Source organism: Sarcophilus harrisii, chromosome 4 (assembly GCF_902635505.1).
Source record: "Sarcophilus harrisii chromosome 4, mSarHar1.11, whole genome shotgun sequence".
Classification (NCBI taxonomy): Eukaryota; Metazoa; Chordata; class Mammalia; order Dasyuromorphia; family Dasyuridae; genus Sarcophilus; species Sarcophilus harrisii.
The window spans coordinates 438,691,732-438,708,663 of record NC_045429.1 but is presented as its reverse complement, the minus strand read 5'-3'; the positions used below and the strand labels follow the sequence as shown (position 1 = coordinate 438,708,663).

Sequence of the window (16,932 nt, the reverse complement as noted above, 5' to 3'; positions counted from 1 at the left end):
GTGCCCGCAGCGCCTAGCGACCCGGAGATCCGCCAATGGGGCCGCGCTCCCCCGGGCCGCCGAGCCAATGGGCGAGCCGGGAGGCGGGCCGGGCGCCGCTCCGGTGCTGATTCTGTGGTTGAAGGAGCAGCCCCTCCAGATCGGGGTCTGTGCGCGAGCCGGCGGGCGGGCGGGCGGCAGGGCTCGCCGCTCGGGCTGGGACGGCGGCGGGCGCAGGTGAGTCGGGCCCCCTCCCCTCCTGCAGCTCGGCGCAGCGTCCGGCCGCCGCCCCGGGAAGCCCTGGGGCTCCGTCCGTCCTCGCGCGGGGACCGGGCTCGGGCTCTCCCATCGTTATTCCTCCCCCGCGCTGACTCAGTTTCCCCGCGCGTTACACGGGGCCGGAGGGCCGGGGAGGCTCCGGGCGCGCTGGCAGCGGAGGGGGGCGAGGGCGCTGCGGGCAGCGGGCTCCGGCTCCGGATGGTCCCTGCCGGGCTTGAGCCTGCCTCTTGCTCAACCCTCCTTCCTCCCCCACCTGCAGCAGCCTCGGTGGAAGGGGTGACATCGTTTGCATTTTGCTGCAGAGGCTGGGGAAGGGGGAGGCGCGCCCGCCACGGGGCTCCGGGGTTGTGACCCGCGCTTCTCTTTGCAGGTTGCCCCCACATCGCTGCTGCTGCTGCGGCTCGCTCCGGGCTCTCCCCGCCTCTCTCCTCCAGCTTGAGCCATGGCCCCCACTCTGGCCACTGCCCACCGGAGGCGGTGGTGGATGGCCTGCACCGCCGTGGTGGAGAATCTCCTCTTCTCGGCGGTCCTCCTGGGCTGGGGGTCCCTGCTCATCATGCTCAAGTCCGAGGGTTTCTATTCCTATCTGTGCAAGGAGCCAGGTAAGCAGATGGGGGGGGGGGGGTCTGGGGCTTATGGGTACTCTAAAATGAGGTGATATCATCGAGCCAGGCTGGGGCGGGATTATCCTGTTCTTCCCACCAGTCAGAGGCTTCCAGGGAAGTCTCTATTTCTATAATCTCCGTACCCACCCCCACAGCGGCCGAGGCTCGGAAAAATCTCCTATGCATCCTCCCAGCCCTTCGGGGTCCCATTGTACAGATCGGGAAAGTGAGGGGCCACAAAGCAAATCAGGGTGGGACGGGGAGCTAAGCAGTATGGTTGGGAGGCTTCTGTGCATTGTGAAGGGAGGGCCAAGTCTGGCTGCCCTCGTCTAACTGATGAGCAAATAAAAGTCAGGAGCTCAAGCTCCCTCCTTGGAAAGCAAAAGAACAGGATCTCTTGTCAGTGACTCCCTGTGAGGTCTTGGGCAAATCAATTTCCTTTCTCCATGTCTATTCCTTCCTTTTTGAAAATGGAAGGTTAGCCTCAAAGGCCTCCAAGGGCCCGCTTGGGCCCTGACTCTGGGGTCCTGCAGTCTCTCCGGGCCCTTCCAGCTGAAATGCGGGAGACTTATGTAAGCCAGGGCCCCCAACCCACAGGGGCTGGGTCTGCTGACTCCAGAACCCGGCCTCCAGCTGTGATCAGAACCGTGGCTGCCCTTGCCACACAGCAGCACTCAGCAAGTCTCTGTTGGTTGCTCAAATGAGCCTGACTTTATTCTGCTCAGAGTCTCTTCAGGGAAGAGAGTCTTTTGATTCGGTGGCAGTCTGTGAGAGATACTGAGAGGAAGTTGTGGTTCATGGCTTTGCGTCAGGAGGCAAGTATGCCCCATTATTAAATCCCTGCTCCACGCAGAGCCCCAGAGGAGACGCAGAGTTCAGTTGAGACAATCCCCTGCCTTCTGGGAGCTTACAGTCTCCGAGCCCGCTGAGAAAGGTCTCCAGATGGAATTTCCCTCAGAGCTTGATGGGTTTGGAAACTGATTGACTCAGTCTATTTTCTTTGTGATATTCGAAAAGCTGATTCTTCCTTAGAGGTTGTGGAAATGCTGCTGATTTGTGGATTGTGTGTGATAGAGGGGTAGGATTACGCAGGGCCTCCAAGGACCCTTCCTTTCTACACTCTGAAGCTCCATTCCCTCCCCAATTATTGCTGTTATGCTTATTTTTGACTAGGTGAAAGGGCTCATTCTCTGCCTCCCTTCTTAACTCACCTTAATCACTGAATGGGTGTATTGCCTCAGTCAAAGTGAGATCCTAACTTAAAAGGTCACGATCTTTCCCTGAATCTGGGGCCACCTCCTTTGGTCTGAACTGTCTTGCTATTGGACCCAGATGACTCTGGAGGAGAAAGTGAATCTGCTGACCTTGCACAGCCCTCCCTCATTTCATGGCCTCACCTCCCTGATGGCACGAGGAAGGACAAACTGAGGCTCCCTTAATTATGTCCAATGTCAGTTGGGCTGTTTCCTTCTAGAGAGGTCTAGTGGCTCCCCCCAGTAGAGGGACAGTCCGACAATAAATACTTACCGGTTGTACGATTGCAAGTCAACTCACTTCTCTGAGACTCACTTTCTTTGTCTGTAAAACAGGCAAGAATAATACTAACAGTGATTACACCATGAGTTGGTTGTGAGAATCATATGGACAGTGACTCCAAAGGGCCTCATGTGCTTTAGAACCTTGTGTAAAATAATAGCTGGACAGCTAAATGGTGCTGTGGATCTTTACCAGCTGTGTGACCCTGGCAAGTCTCTTACCAACAAAATAAAATGTAAGCTCCTTCTGGAGCTCAGCCTCCCTCTATCAGAACTAGATAAATAAAGCACAAAATAAAACCGTTGTGGAAGTGAGTAGAATTGTAGAAAAGTTAGATAGGATAAACCTTTGGAGAAATTTAAATGAGGATAAAAAGGAAGGGATAGACTGAATCTGGTCTCAGACTTTTACCAGATCTCAGCCTCCCTCTATCAGAACAAGATAAATTAAGCACAAAATAAAGATGTTGTGGAAGTGAAGAGAATTGAAGAAAAGTTAGATATGATAGATAGGAGAAATTTGAATGGGGATAGAAAGGAATATAGCGAATCTGGCCCCAGACTTTTACTGGCTCTGTGACTCTGGGCAAGTCACTTAACTCTGTTTGCCTCTGTTTCCTCATCTGTAAAATGAACTGAAACAGGAAATGCAAACCAGATGGGGTCATGAAAAGTCAGTCACAACTGAACAGCAGCAAAATATCAGCCTCTGTGTGATTATCACAACTGGTAAAGAATATCCTGTAGGGAGAGACCAATTAACTGATATTTGCTAGAACTGTCCAAATTTCAACGAAGGGAAGTGGCTAAAATTTAATGAGATTTTGGGAAGGGAATCATTATCAAGGTCAGAGACAGCAGGGTTCCAGCTTTGCTGGAGGAACAGGGAAAGTCACTTCTCCTAGTGCTAGAAATAATTCTCTGGGACTCCAAGTGATAGTGAGAGTGCTGAGGATTACCTGGGCTGAAAGAGGTCACTCCACCAGGGAAACCTCTCCTCCAGTTCTTTACCCTGCACTTGCAGAAAAGAATGCCTTTGTCCTGGACTCCACGTCATGATTCGGAGCTTCAAAAAAATGAACAATGTGCCCATAAGGTCACGATTTCGATTTGGTTTGGGTTTTTCATCATTTGGGAGAAGTCGTCATTGCGTGGGGCCCCAGAGTCACAGCCTTGAAGGACTTCCAAGTCCCACCCTCATTTTTTGGAGGAGGAAGTAGAGCTCAGGAAAAAAAGGGCCTTGATCCAGATCGCCCTGCTAGCTGGTGGTGCGCCTGGGGCTCAGGTATGATATACCTCTGGCTCTGTTTACTTCAGCTGCAGCCTTAGATAATACCGATGAACAGGAAACTGAGGGAAGTACCACCCCTCCAACCAAGCCTCCCCACTTGCCGTGGGTGGTGAATTTAGATGAGAGATAACCCATCCAAATCTCAGCCACACCCAAGCCAGTCTAAAACTGGCTCTTGTCCTCCTGAGGCCTTCCACTGTGCTCAGACCTAGTTTCCTCCATGTAAATTGGGCCTAAATTCTGTCATTAAGGCCTGTCCCTGGGTTGTGTGGCATTGGAGCTTGAGCTTGAGTGAGAATCCAGGGTGGGCTCTGGGGGTGACCAGTTCCTCCGTGTAAATTGGGCCTAAATTCTGTCATTCAGGCCTGTCCTTGGGTTGTGTGGCCTTGGAGCCCAAGCTGAGTGAGAGTCCACAGTGGGCTCTGGGGATAACCAGCACCCAGCTCTCCTGTGTCCTCAGGGAGGGCTGGAGTCTCTAATTCACTAGGGCAGGAGAGTGCTTGAGGGGAGGGAGTAGATACTTGGAAGAGGGCAGAGAATATATCTCTTGTAACCCTTGACCTTTAGCTACTCAAAAAACATTTCCTAACAACCTAAGAGCCCTTGGCAGGGCTTTGCCGGCATCAGCAGAAATCTTGGGTGATGCAGACCTTGTTCTCTGGACAGGGATTTCTGCTACGTCTGGGAGATGTTCGGAGATTAATGACTACTGAAGGCCCCGAGTCACTTGGCCGGTTCTTACCCCTGACTTCTTCCTTTCCTCTTTCCTGCCTGCTGCGATCTGAACTAGCTGCCTCTTTTCTCAGAGTGTTGAGAACTAGGCGACCACATTTGGATGGGAGGGTGGTGGGTTTTAAGCACCCAAAGGAGTAATAATAACTGAACATACACGAACAGAGATTCTTAATCCCTTCTGTATGTATTCTCTGGATCCCTTCTCAGAACCATGTTCTTAAATCCCAAGGATTACAAAGAAAACCAATTAATGTTTTAAAAAAAAAAAAAAAAATTTATCTCAGCTTCATATGTGTCTTAAAGTTTGTTCTGTTTCCTTGGGGACCCTCCTTCGTTGGGAATTCCAGCAGACTGGAAGTTTCTTTAGGCCAGGAACGGGGTGTTTGTTTTATCTCTGTGCCCAGCATGGATGGGTGTAAGAAAATACATGTTGAATTGGATCAGTCGAGTTGAGTAGAATTGGCAGTGTGTTCTGACAGACAGTGAAATGGTTGGCAACGGTCCCTTGAGATCCCGGGCACGAGCTGCTTTTCTCGGCTCTTCGGGAGCCCTTTGCTCCCTCCTTAATTTGGGTTTTGCTGATTCTGGGCCCCTAACCTGTTGATCCAGCATCTTCTGCTGGAATTCCTGCTGAGGCGGGGCGCTTTATCAGGCTGGCGCTGCTTATCAGCACTTCTGAGAGATTGCTCTGACCTGTTACTTTCAGACTAGAAGTCATGGCAGGCCTCTGACTAAGATGGGGAGATTTATGGTTAAGATCTTTTGTGGAATAAGTTTAAAGTCTTCAAACTTGGCAGTGATAAAGAGGCAATTAGATGGAGAACTTTAGCTGCCTCTGGAGGATTGGTTCTAGAAGGAAGCTGGAATGTAGGAGCCAGTTTACAAGGGGCAAAATGCAGATTTGTCAGCTTTTCCTTTTTCTTTTAAGATCAGCATGGAGACAGTCGGCCTGAGTAGGTTAAGCCTTTTCTTCTTCTCCCAGCCTGATCCAGACATCCACGGGGCTCCAGAGCCAGGCCGAATTTTGCATTTGTTGTTTACATTCAGATTGGAAGGCACCTATGCCGTGGAGATAATGGGTGAGGGAGAGGGACGCTTGTAGGTTCAGAGTCCCAGAGCTGGAAGGGAGCACAGAGACTGGCTAGTCCATCCCTCCCCCAATTTTACACAGGTAGTCAGTGTCAAGGGAGGATTTGTGCTTCAGTGGGAAGTCAGATCCTGGGTTCAGATTCTAGATCTGCCACTTACTTGGTCATGGACTTTTATAAAACTCTGAGCCTCTTCATCTGTAAAACGAGGCGGTTGAATTAAATAAAAACTAACATTATATGTGGCTTTAAGATTTTTAGAGCACTCTACTATGATTATTTCATTTGCTCCTCATAGCAGGCCTCTAAGAGAGGCGTAAATATTCCCATTTCATACATGAGGAAACTGAGGCTTGGATATGGCTAGGATCGCCCAGCTACTAACTGTCTGAGGCAGGATTTGAACTGGCATCTTTCTGACTCCGAGTCAAGACCCCATCCCTGTACCACCTAGCTACACTAAAAGATTCCTTCCTCTTTTAATTCTATGACCCCTTCCTCCCGGGACTCGAGGCCGGAGGGCCCTTTCTTGCTCTCGTTGAGAGAGGGAAAAGGTAGAATGTGAGGACATGAGAGGCTGGCCTGTGGTCTCCATTAGATACCAGACTCCCCTGGTGGCTCCATCTCCCCGTGCTCCGATGTAGCCTTGGCAGAACATCACCGTGGGACCTTGGCCAGGGACACCAGCGTTTCCTCGCTGATGTGTCCGTTTCCCTACTTTGGAGCTCAGGCTCTCCTACTTTCTCCTGCTCCCTTGTGTTCTAGGACCCAGTCTCCTGGAATGTGGTTTGAGGAAGCCCATGTTTCGGACAGGCCATTTTCAGGGGCCAGGACTTATCCAGACCTGTGGATACAGATCTGTGTACTTGCTCCATGCCCTCAAGTGTTTCTAATTGTGTAGTGTAAGAGACGGGATGTGTGCAATCACACTTTACCATTTACCTTCCATTTCTTGGGAGGCTGCCACCTTCTCTGCCATCTAGAATCTTAGAGAGCTGCCCGAGGGCTCTTAACGGGGAAGTGACTTGCCACGGGTCACACAGTTCAGATGGTTCATGGAGGGGGGGGGGCAGTTCCTTGACCTCCAGCCTCCCTTCTTTTGGAATCACAGGATGTGGCTCAAACCCAGGTTCTGGCCATCACTGCCTGGGTGATGTTGAGTGACCCCTTTCATCACAGAGGCTCCTTTCCTCAAGCACAAAGTCAGGGTGTTGGGGGATAAACAGTTGATGGTCTATAAGTGTCGCAGATATCACCACATTGTAAGACATGGTGAAATGCACGGGAAGACCTCTGGGACAGATGCAGAACCGGGACAATTTATAAATAACAGCAGTATCGTAGAGAGAAGCGGCTTAGAAAGACTTGAGGACTCTGAGCGATACACCGGCCACCCATATTACCAGGGGATGATAGAGAAAGTCCCTTCCCCAGTCCCAGTGAGCAGGGATAAACCCGTACGGCACAGTCAGACCTAGCCAGGGAGGATGTGTCCAGTGACTGGGCAGATTTGTTAGGACTGGATTTTTTTTTTTTTTTTTTTTTTTTATTGGAATGGGGCAGGGGCAGGAGGAGGAGGAGGAGGGGAGAAGACATGGGCCTGCTCCCTGGAAAAAGAAAGAAAATATAGTCTTCTTACAGGTCTAAGTCTGTGATCCTCTGCGTCTCCCATCTTTCCTTCACCTTCAGTCCTTAATATTCTTGGTGGGGTGACGGTGGGATCGGGCCTAGGACACACTAAGTGAGGGAGCTCCATCACCCAGGACGGGGCCTCCTCTCCTAGAATCCGGTCTCAGGGAATAGCTGCCTTGGAGGCTAAGTTAAATTCTTGCCTGATTCTGACTAAGATTAGAACCCAGCCCTGCCTGGTTCTCTCCAATGCACCAAGCTGCCTCCTTGGCAGAGGGCACCACCGCTTGGTGATGCTCATGGAGACCCTGGAAGATGCCCAAGGTCATGGAGCTAGAGCTGGGCTGCAACCCTACATCCTCTGGGCTCTTAGGCCTGATGTTCTTGGAGAAAGACAGGACGGGTACAGAGAAAAAGAAAGACCAAGAAATAGCATGAAGGGGGGAGGGTGAGCCAGAGAGAGGAACGGGGGGGCCAGAGAGAGGAATGGAGGAGAGAGAAATAGAGAGGAAAGAAAGAGACAGATGGTGGAGGGAAATGGAGGGAGGAGAGAGGGAGGAAGGAAGGGAGAGGAAAGAGTCAGAGAAGGGGAGAGAGAGGGAGACAGAGAGATAATGGAGAGAAGCAGAAAGGGAAAGAGATGAGAGAGGGAGAGGAAAGAGAGAAGGAGGGGAGAGAGACACAGAGGCAGAGTGGAAGGCAGGGGAGGGAGAGAGAAAGGAGAAAGCTCTTGTCCTTCTGGGAAGTGGGGAGACGGGCTAAGGTTGCAGATTCCAAGGCGACCACAGGCAGAAACATGTTGCGGGAAACTTGCTCCTTTCTTCCCGTCACTGAGCGTCTTTGCCGCGGCCCTGCCACCCAGGTATTTGGCAGGGCGATAATGGGAGTCTCACGTGCGCCAGGGTGACTGCCAGGGAACCGCGTGTGTTTCACAATTGCGCCCTTCCTTGGTCAAGGGTGATGGGCCTGGGCTTTGGAGGAGGGGGGGGGCAGGGGCTTGCTGGGGCTTCCAAGCATGTCGGTGCTGACAGTGCTGGGTAACTGAGGTCATGGGGCTAACCAGGGACCGTGGCAGCTGAGATGGGGAGCTCATTCCCTGTCCCCTTCTCCCCTGCCTTCAGATGGAACCAGGGATCCTGCAGCAGGATGCTTTGGGGCACTCCCATTTTATGATCCCCTCCCATGCTCCCAGGCCAGAAGTTCAGGACTCCCCACTGCTGCCCTTTCACTCTTGCTGCCATTTCCATGTGTCACACGTTTTTATCTTTTTATTTTATGGGTGTGTGTATAGGGGGGTGCTGAGTCTGCTTATTTGGTGATTTCTTTAGAAGAGCCACTCCCATGAGGAAGCTCCCTTTGCCCACGCACCTGGGAACCTTTCTCAGAATACTGTGTTTTGGTGCATAAATAACCTGAGAGTACAAAAGAAATCCCTTATTTGGAGAGGCAGCGGTGGTAACAAAAGTCCAGACCCCAGGTTAAGGTCTCCTTCCTCGGGGGCCTGGGGCTCAAGCCAGGAAAGGGACTTGGCGGGGCTCACCAGCCGAGGCTAAGGCTGGCCCTCCAGCCGCCAGGCCGGCCCTTTACCTTCCTCCCCCACCTCTCACATCTTCTCCAAAGAGGGCCAGGAGGTCACAGCCGGCCCAGGTCTCGTGGAGCCTCTTGTTCTTGCCGCTCTCCCAGAACCCAATGGGAAAGGATGCCGTGCATGGCTCAGCTACTGTGTGGCTACCCCTTGGACCGAGGGTGGCTGGGCCATCCCTGTGATGGAACCAGCTGCGTAAGGCAGTGGGCGCGTTGCCCGGAGTGAGCTCCGCCATCCTTCTGGGCCAGTGACATCTCATTACCCAGCGTCCCCTTGGGAGTTCTGCTTTTCCCCCTTCCTCCCTCTGCTTGCCTTCACTCTCTGTGACCTAGCCGGGCCCCTCCCCCATCGGCCGCCCTCCCCTTGTTTTCCACAGCTCCAAGAGAGTCTGTCTGGTTAAGTGCTGCTTCTCAGGGACCTTGTGAATGGCCTTGTGACAGCCCCCTTCATGCTGAGCAGTACCAAGGAGTTATTCTTGCCCCCAGACAGTGGGGATGTTCACAGCGACTTGCCAGTGCCCGTTGTGGGTATTTTCTCCTTCAGACAAGACAAGAAGGGGTGTTCTTCACTCGCAGCCCCGGGAGAGTGGGGGTCCCGTCTGGCCACGGGCCTGGCCTTCGTTGCTCTGGTCTGTCGCCTTCTCTTGTTTGTCCCCCGTCTGAGACTGACCTCTCCCCCACATCTCCTTTGGTGAGCCGAGATGCTTCCTGTTGCCGGATAGGATGGACAGAGGATTTCGGAGAAGGGCAGAAGAGCCTTGTCCAGGTTGAGCCTGGTCAGCAGCAGGCCCTCTGAGCCCAGCATCCCGTGGGGGTGGGGGTGGGGAGGAGCAGCCAAGTGAGGGGCTGACGAGCTGATCAAAGGCCTCTTCTGTAGTAAGGATTTTCCAAGTTTTGCAAGGCCGGGAATCCCAGAGGGCCCTGGAAAAAGCCAGTGGCTTTTCATTTAGTGGGATTTGGGAAAAAACTCTTGGATCTACTGGGAATCAAGGGAGGTGGTGTAACAGAGGGTGTGTTTGAGAGTTGGGGAGATCCTTTATGGATTTAGGGTAGGAAGGGAGCCTACAGGCAAACCTCATTTTCATTGGAATGGATGTCCCTTGAACATAGGGATCATTTCATTTTTTATACTTGTATCTCCAGTGCCTTGCATCATAGTAGGTATTTAATGAGGGATTAGGGGAGGTCCCTCATCCGTTTTACTTGTCATCTCCAGTGCCTAGCAAGTAGTAGATACTTAATGCACAGATTAGCTAACTAGGTTAGCTTGATTTGCTTATGGTCACACAGCTGATCCCTGTCTGAGGAGGATTTTAACCCAGGTCCAAATCCAGTGCTCTATTCACTAGGCTATGCTGCTTGGGTTAATAATCACTCCTTAGAACATTTCACCATGTGGCCCTGGGCAAGCCACTCAATCTCCAGGCCTCAGTTTCCCTCATCTGTAAAAGGGGAGAGTCATAGCCCCTCGTGCCCAGCCGGGCGGGGGATCAGGTGAGCGGACATCTTCTGCAGACTGTGAAGCATCCTTCCCCAGAGCAGCCCCGTCCGTGGCCCTCCGTTCCCTGGCTGTTGCCGGCAGTTGCATCTGGCACAGATGGGCTTTCTTTGACTCTTGTGGTGAAGTTCATTGGAACAGAGCGTCGTATTGTTTCCTCCTCCCTCCTCCGGGGCCTCGGGTAAACAGCCCCACTGCGGCTCTTCCCTCAGCCTTGTTCTACCAGTTCTCCTCTTTGTGTTTCCCCTTTCCTGGAATGGGACTCCCGTGGCTCCCACAAGGAAGGGACCCTCTGACTTCTCCGCCCTGGCCGGCCGCTCCCGGCCACACTCTGCTGCTGCTGAGGAGGCCGAGGGGACTCTTTCTGGGTGACCCATCCCACAGCCGTCTTTCTTTGGCTTCTTGTGGCCCAAACAGGGGCCCCGGGTGGGGTGGCCCGGTGGGCGGGGGCTGTTATTTATGACGCTCTTGTTTGCTGCCAACAAAAGGTGTGGATTCCTGGGTGTGTTCGGCATTCTCTCTCCTGTGGCCCCACACCGGCAGGTGAGCCCCCTCCTGCTCCTCCCACCTCCAGGTGGATCAGAGCCGTAGTCACGCCCACAGTCGCACAGCTGGCAGTTGTCGTCAGGAGGCTCTGAAGCTGCTTCCCTCCCTTCCGAGTTAGTGCTCTTCCCATCCTGCCCCGAGAGCGCCGAGCAGCAGCCTAACGATTAGGGAAAAACTGCTCCAAGATGGAGCAGGTGGCTCCCGGGGACCTCTGTGGCCATTTAGGTCAAGCTCTTCCAGACAGGATTTCCCTCTCCAGGTTGTTGGAGTGCTGGGCCTTGAATTCAAATGCTGCCTCAGACCTTTATTAGCTTCATGACCCTGCACAAGTCAGCCAGGCTTTCAGCCTCACTTCATGTATAAAAGGGACTGAACTCAATGTCCTCTAAGGGCCCATCTTAGCCCTGAATCCTAAGAGAACCTGTCACTCATTCCCAGGGCAGCCTCTATTTGATAGGTGGTATTAGGATACAATGAGAAGAGCATGAATCTGAATGAAGAGAGAGAGTTCGAATGCCGCCGTTGCCGCTGGTTGTCCCTGGGCACCGGGCAGCCCTGCCCTCCTAGGCTGCTCCGGTCTGTGTCTGTATCAGGAGAGAGCTGGAGGTCCATCCCAGCTCAAAATCCAAGATGGAGACTTGGAGCAGCAGGACTTAGAAGGGCCCTACTGTGCCATGTCCGAGATGACCCAGGGAGTGAGCTGTTAGGAATGGGAATCATTCCTGGAGACCAAGTGGAACAGATGGACTCCCTCTTGTAGAGCTGGGACGTACGCACTTCTTCACTGCTCTCGTATCCACTCCTAAATCTGCTCCCCCTGGTCCTTTCCCCAGGGCAGATCTGTGAGGCTCTCACCGGCCTGGCCTCCGCACTCTGGGAGCCCTGGCCCATGTCTGGATACACACTGCTGCAGCTGCCGAAGGGGGTGGAAGGGGAGCCCACCCTGGGAACACTGGCAACCCTGACTCTCCCTCCTTCCCCCATCACCCCAACCACCCCAACTGGTGGGAGCAAAAGAGTCTGGGCTGAAACACGGCAGTATTCTAGGAGGGTTTCTGGAGTGCTCCAGCACCCAACCAGCCAGCCTCAGGCTAACCAGGAAGGAGAAGTGGACTTCTCTGCCTCCTTTAGCCATCTGTTCTCATGCTCCTGCCACATGGGGAGGATAGAGAGGGAGGGAGGAGGAAGAGAGAGACGGGGGGGGGGGGCGGGGAGAGAGGGAGAGGGGGAGAAAGAGAGAGAGGGAGAGGGGGAGGGGGAGAAAGAGAGGGAGAGGAGGAGAGAGGGAGAGGAAGAGGGGGAAAGAGGGGGGGTGGAGAGAGAGAGACAGAGAGAAAAACACAGACAGAAAGAGAGAGAGAGCTTGTGTGAACTGGCATGGATCTTCAAGATATTCTAGACTTCAGCAGGAAGGAGCCTTCCAGGCCATCTAAGGAAAGGAGGCCTTAGTGAGATTCAGGGATCTGTCCAAGGGCACACTGGGAGTAAACGACAAGAGGCAGCATTTGTCTGTGGCCAGAACGCAGTCCAACCCTCCTTCTCCCCCCAGCTTAGTAAATAAGTGGCTTGCTGTCTCTTGTTTTTATATCTCCTGCTTATCCTGAGGTCCTCCCCCTCCTCCCGCCCAGAGAGCCAGCCCTTGTGGGCGAAGGTTCAGGCAGGGACCCAGGAGGCTGTGTTCAGGTGTTTAAAGAGAGGCATGAAGAAGGGCTTTTGGCCTCCATCTGTCCGGAACCTGTGAGGAGCAGTGGCTGGGCCTGGGGGAGGGCCGTTTATAGTAGATACAGGGCAGAGATTCCTGATGACTTAGGCTCCAACTGAGAGTCATAAGCCCCCGGCCCCAGAGGTGGGAGGGGGGGGGGGTCTCAGAGGCCTTTGGTGGCCCAGGAACGGGAGCCCTGGTCTCATCAGCCTAGACCTCCTCTAACCTGGCAGATGGATCTTCCCTGTACATAGACCTTGTCAACACGGGGACTAACACAAGGGCCAGCTTCCTTCCTACTGGCGCCCTCAGGGCCGTCTTGGCACACAGGAAGGGCTCTGTCTTTTTGTTTTTTAATTTTCTGTCATAGATTAGAGCAGGAGATCTTTTCCTGGGGTCTGTGGACAGATTTCGGGGCGGGGTCCCTGAATTATTTATGTTTTTTGATGTTGATAATGATTCTGACAGAATTAGTTTCCTGTGTAAAATTATATATTTTATTTTGTGCATTTAAAAACATCATTCGGAGAAGGCATCCTGTGCAAGAGTGACCCCTGGGGCTCCCCAAAACCCTTTAAAGGGATCTGCAATATCAAAACTGTTTTAAAAATAAGAATAAAACATTTAAATTTCCAATAGGGAAACTATCACTAGAAAGAACCCCCATAAGCAAAAGCTCTTGGGGTAGAGATAGGAAGCCCCCCTAATGCTTAAGCGTGTATGGAAAGTTTGGGAAGCTCTGGCCTAGAGAATAGTTAGCCACAGCAGGGTCTGAGATGGCCCAGCAGGTCTACAGTGGATGTGGCCATATGGCAGCACCGTGGGGCTCAGGTGGTTTGGCCACCTGAGAAGGAGAAGGCTTCTTTCTTTAAAAACCAGAAAGGAAAATTTCTTTGGTTTATTTGCATCCTCAGCTCGGGGGAATCCAATCTGTTTCAGATCCTTCCTGGCTCTTCCCTCAAACAACATGCTCTATTTTCTCCCTTCTCTATCTGCCCGCTGGCTGGGCTGGGTTGCTCCTCCTGTATAGTTAATTGTTTATCTTAATTAATTAGCATCTCTTACGCACGTTGGGTGCCCAGATATCGCGTGGCAGGAGCTGTCAGTAGGCCGGGATCTTGCCCTGTGCCTGCAGTCTCTGAGGCCCAGGCCAGCACCAGCCCAGGAGTCTGACGAGTCGGGGTTGGCAGCCTGCACTGCCTCCTCCTTCCATGCTGGCAGCTTGTGTGTGGGCATCTCTGAGCAGGGATCGTTTCAGACCAGTTCCCGAAGGCCTGGTCCCTCCCCTGGGTTCAGTGGAACCTTTTCCCTGTCCCTTCCTCACCATGGGATCAGATGTGAAGCACAGAAGCCCCTCCTGGCAGAGGAGATGACCCCAAAGTGCATTGTGGTCCATGCAGGAATTGGTCCATGCAGGAATTGGTCCTGACTGTCTCTGTGTTCCAAAGACTTTCTTCTCTTTTCTCTCGTCTCCTCTTCCAGATAGAAAAGTGGGCTTTCAAGGGGCCAGAGCGACAAGCTAGGATAAAAGGAAAGGACTCATTGGACAGCTGAAAAAAATTTCAAGGAAGAGAACAGAAGACTGGGAGATGCTCACCCAAGTGGGGGAGCTGGGAAAGCTCCAGGGTGGGAGATGTACTTAGAAAGAAAAGTAAGAGCTACAGTTTCATGGATCACCCCTCCTTTTCCTGTAATCCCAGGCCTTTGGGAAGGCCCCTCCATTCGCAGGTTGAGATCCGAATGAAAAAGAAAGTCATTTTACAACCTCAGGGCTTGGCCTGGTTTTGCACGATTAGTCAGCGCCCTTTCAGTCTCATTCTGGTGAAAGAGTTCAGCTAATTGTTCCATTCACCTACGGCCTCTCCCCTTCTTTCTTGCTTTCCTTCTATTTCTGGGTCTTGGGAGGTGAGAGACCAGGGCCATGGTCGCCCCACTTCTGTGGCCAAGCTCTGTCGTGCCAGGAGCTGGACCAGGTGTGTCCAGGTGTGACAATTCAGGCAACCGAGACTCAGAAGAGCAGTGAGGGCCATACAGCAGGAACTTTCCCCTCTACTTAAGAAAAAAGGAGGGTATCACGGTGACTTACAAAGGAAAATTCTGTCACAAAGCCCGAGGTGCTGGTTTTAGTTGTCGTAGTCATGAATACCAGGAGTAAATGGCATAGCTGAAAAAGTCATCAAGGAAGCCCGGCTCTGGGATCAGCCAGACGGGCACTTTTATAAAGGGCTCTCCCTTTTTACGAATATGAGCTCCAGGGGAGCTCCCTCCCTTTCTCCCTCCTGTCTCCTTCTCTCTCCTTCCCCATCCCTCTCCCAGGTCAGCGAGCCTTAGCTTTCTGCATCCATCAGGAGCGAGCTGGCGTCGTTCGGCCAGAATTCCAATTCCATCGATGACCTGATCTTGTGGCAGCTGCTCTGGGCATTATTTTGGGGTGGGTCACCGACCCTTGACCTTGGTGTGGGACCCATCCTGCACTAAGAGAGTTGAAGGCAGTGAGATAAGGGCCCTCGCCTTGGTTATTTGTCCAGGGTTGATCTTGTCTCTCCGATTTGGGTTGGTCTGGACTAACTGATCCTGGGCCAGCTTTCTCCCATTGGTTCTGTGACTTTGAGGGAGGGTCGGGGTTTCCTATCTGGTGCCCGAGTCCAAGGAAGCTGGCTTTGCTGCGATTGGGAAACAGGTTGGGTATCCTGTACCGGTCAAGGTAGTTCCAGGGGTTCTGGGCCAGACTTGCTGCCCTGGCTCTGTCGTAAAGCCAGTTTTACCTTTGAGAGGGAAAGGTGCCAATAGTGACACTGTCAAGAGTATTGGGATTAGGGCGTGGCCGGGGACTGGTCCCGATGCCCCAGACGGTGCCCTAAGACGCTGAATGAAGGTTCTAGAGGCCCGCCAGTACTGCGGTGCCATGGATAAAGTCATAGTGGTTCCTGATGTTGGACCATTTGCCAAGGACTTTGATGGCACAAACCTTCCTCTCTGGGACTTCACTACTGTGGCTATGGCATCTGCAGGAGCAGCTCCCAGGCTGCATCTCAGGATGATGCCTCAGGCTTTTCCCACGGATCTTGGGGTCCTGGGCTGTCCCCTCCAGTGGAAGGAGATGGGGGCCAACCTCCGGGTGCCTGTTGATTCCAGCCAGGCTGGCCCGGCCTCTCGGCCCTGTGGGTGATGTTGGGGGTGGCTGGCACCTTCTCCGTGGGATTGGCTTTCCTGTCACCCTCATCCTCATCACTGTGTGTGGGTCTTCTCCTTTTCATCTCACAGGGAACATCACCAACAGCTCTGACCAGGACCCAGAGGTGGAGCAGGAAGAGGTGAGCTGGATAAACAACTGGCTCAGCTGTAAGGCCCAGGATGAAATGCTGAACTTGGCTTTTACTGTGGGCTCCTTCCTGCTCAGTGCCATCACTCTGCCCCTGGGCATCGTCATGGACAAATATGGCCCCCGCAAGCTGCGCTTGCTTGGCAGGTCAGTATAAGGACCCCTGAATGGAGACCAGCCGCGCTCCCAAGCCACTTACTAGCTGTGGAGCTGGCCATCCTTGCCCTGAACTTCAGCTCCCCTTTGGGGAAACTTTCTGGGAAAACCCAGAGTGGGCACTGGTGGGTCCCTGGTAAATCCCATCACCTGGAGGGCTTGCGGTGTTGCTGAGTCGGGAGGCTCTGAGCCCCATTCCGTTCTTTGGAACATCTCATGGGGTATCCCAGTTAGCTGAGCCCTTGTGATGTGGGTCCAACCATGGGCCAGGTGACATGAGGGAGACTAGAGGTGGCATAGAGGAGAATGGTAGACACCGTACCTATCCTCAAGGGATGAGGAGTTTGCTTTGGGGTCAAAGGCAGAGGACCAGTTCAAATTCTACCTTTCCTCCACCCCCTGGCCATTGGGTGGACGAGGTGACCTTTCAGTCTTTTCTAGTTCTCATCTGTGATCTCCTGAGTCTTCTAAGTTTCCTTTTGGGGCATCCTTGGCAGGTTTTTCCAACAGTCTCCACAAATGAGAACCCCTTCTGGCTATTTCTTTTGGTCATAAAGGACAGTGGGGGGTTAGATATCAAGTGAAATCGAGAAGGACTAGATCTTCTCTTGAGTAAAATCTGGAACGTCAATAATGTTATTAGTCTGGGGTTAGAATAGAACACCAAATGTTTCATAAAAAACCCTCCTTTTTGTTCTCTGTATTTTGAAAGGGTCATGTTTGTTGATGGCTAAGTTTATGAGAAAGAAAAAAATTTAAATATAATGTTTTAAGGTTTACATCCACTTTTTATATATATTAGTTCATTATATTATTGTTTATATAATATATAATAATATAATATATTATTATTTACATATATTAGTTCATTAGATGACTGGAACTATTCAGATTTATACAAGGCAAAAGCCTCACACTGTACCCAGATTTTTGGGACATGCTGTCTCTCTAATGGAGAGGTCTTCAAACTACGGCCCATGGGC

General features: G+C 52.4%; 1 protein-coding gene across 3 annotated transcripts in view; it reads left to right on the top strand.

The window, feature by feature from the left end:
* Positions 1-677: 677 nt before the first annotated feature.
* The window catches only part of SLC43A2 (solute carrier family 43 member 2), a 47,257-nt gene continuing 31,002 nt past the window's right edge, over positions 678-16,932 (top strand). Inside the window, exons 1-2 of one of the 3 annotated variants that reach the window (XM_031967782.1) lie at positions 678-860; positions 15,736-15,940. In XM_031967782.1, the coding sequence (XP_031823642.1) occupies positions 701-860; positions 15,736-15,940 (365 nt within the window). In that variant the 5' untranslated portion in view covers positions 678-700. Of the gene's footprint in view, positions 861-14,877; positions 14,903-15,735; positions 15,941-16,932 lie in introns of those variants that run through there. The other 2 variants (XM_003770115.4, XM_031967783.1) reach the window with 2 other exon arrangements.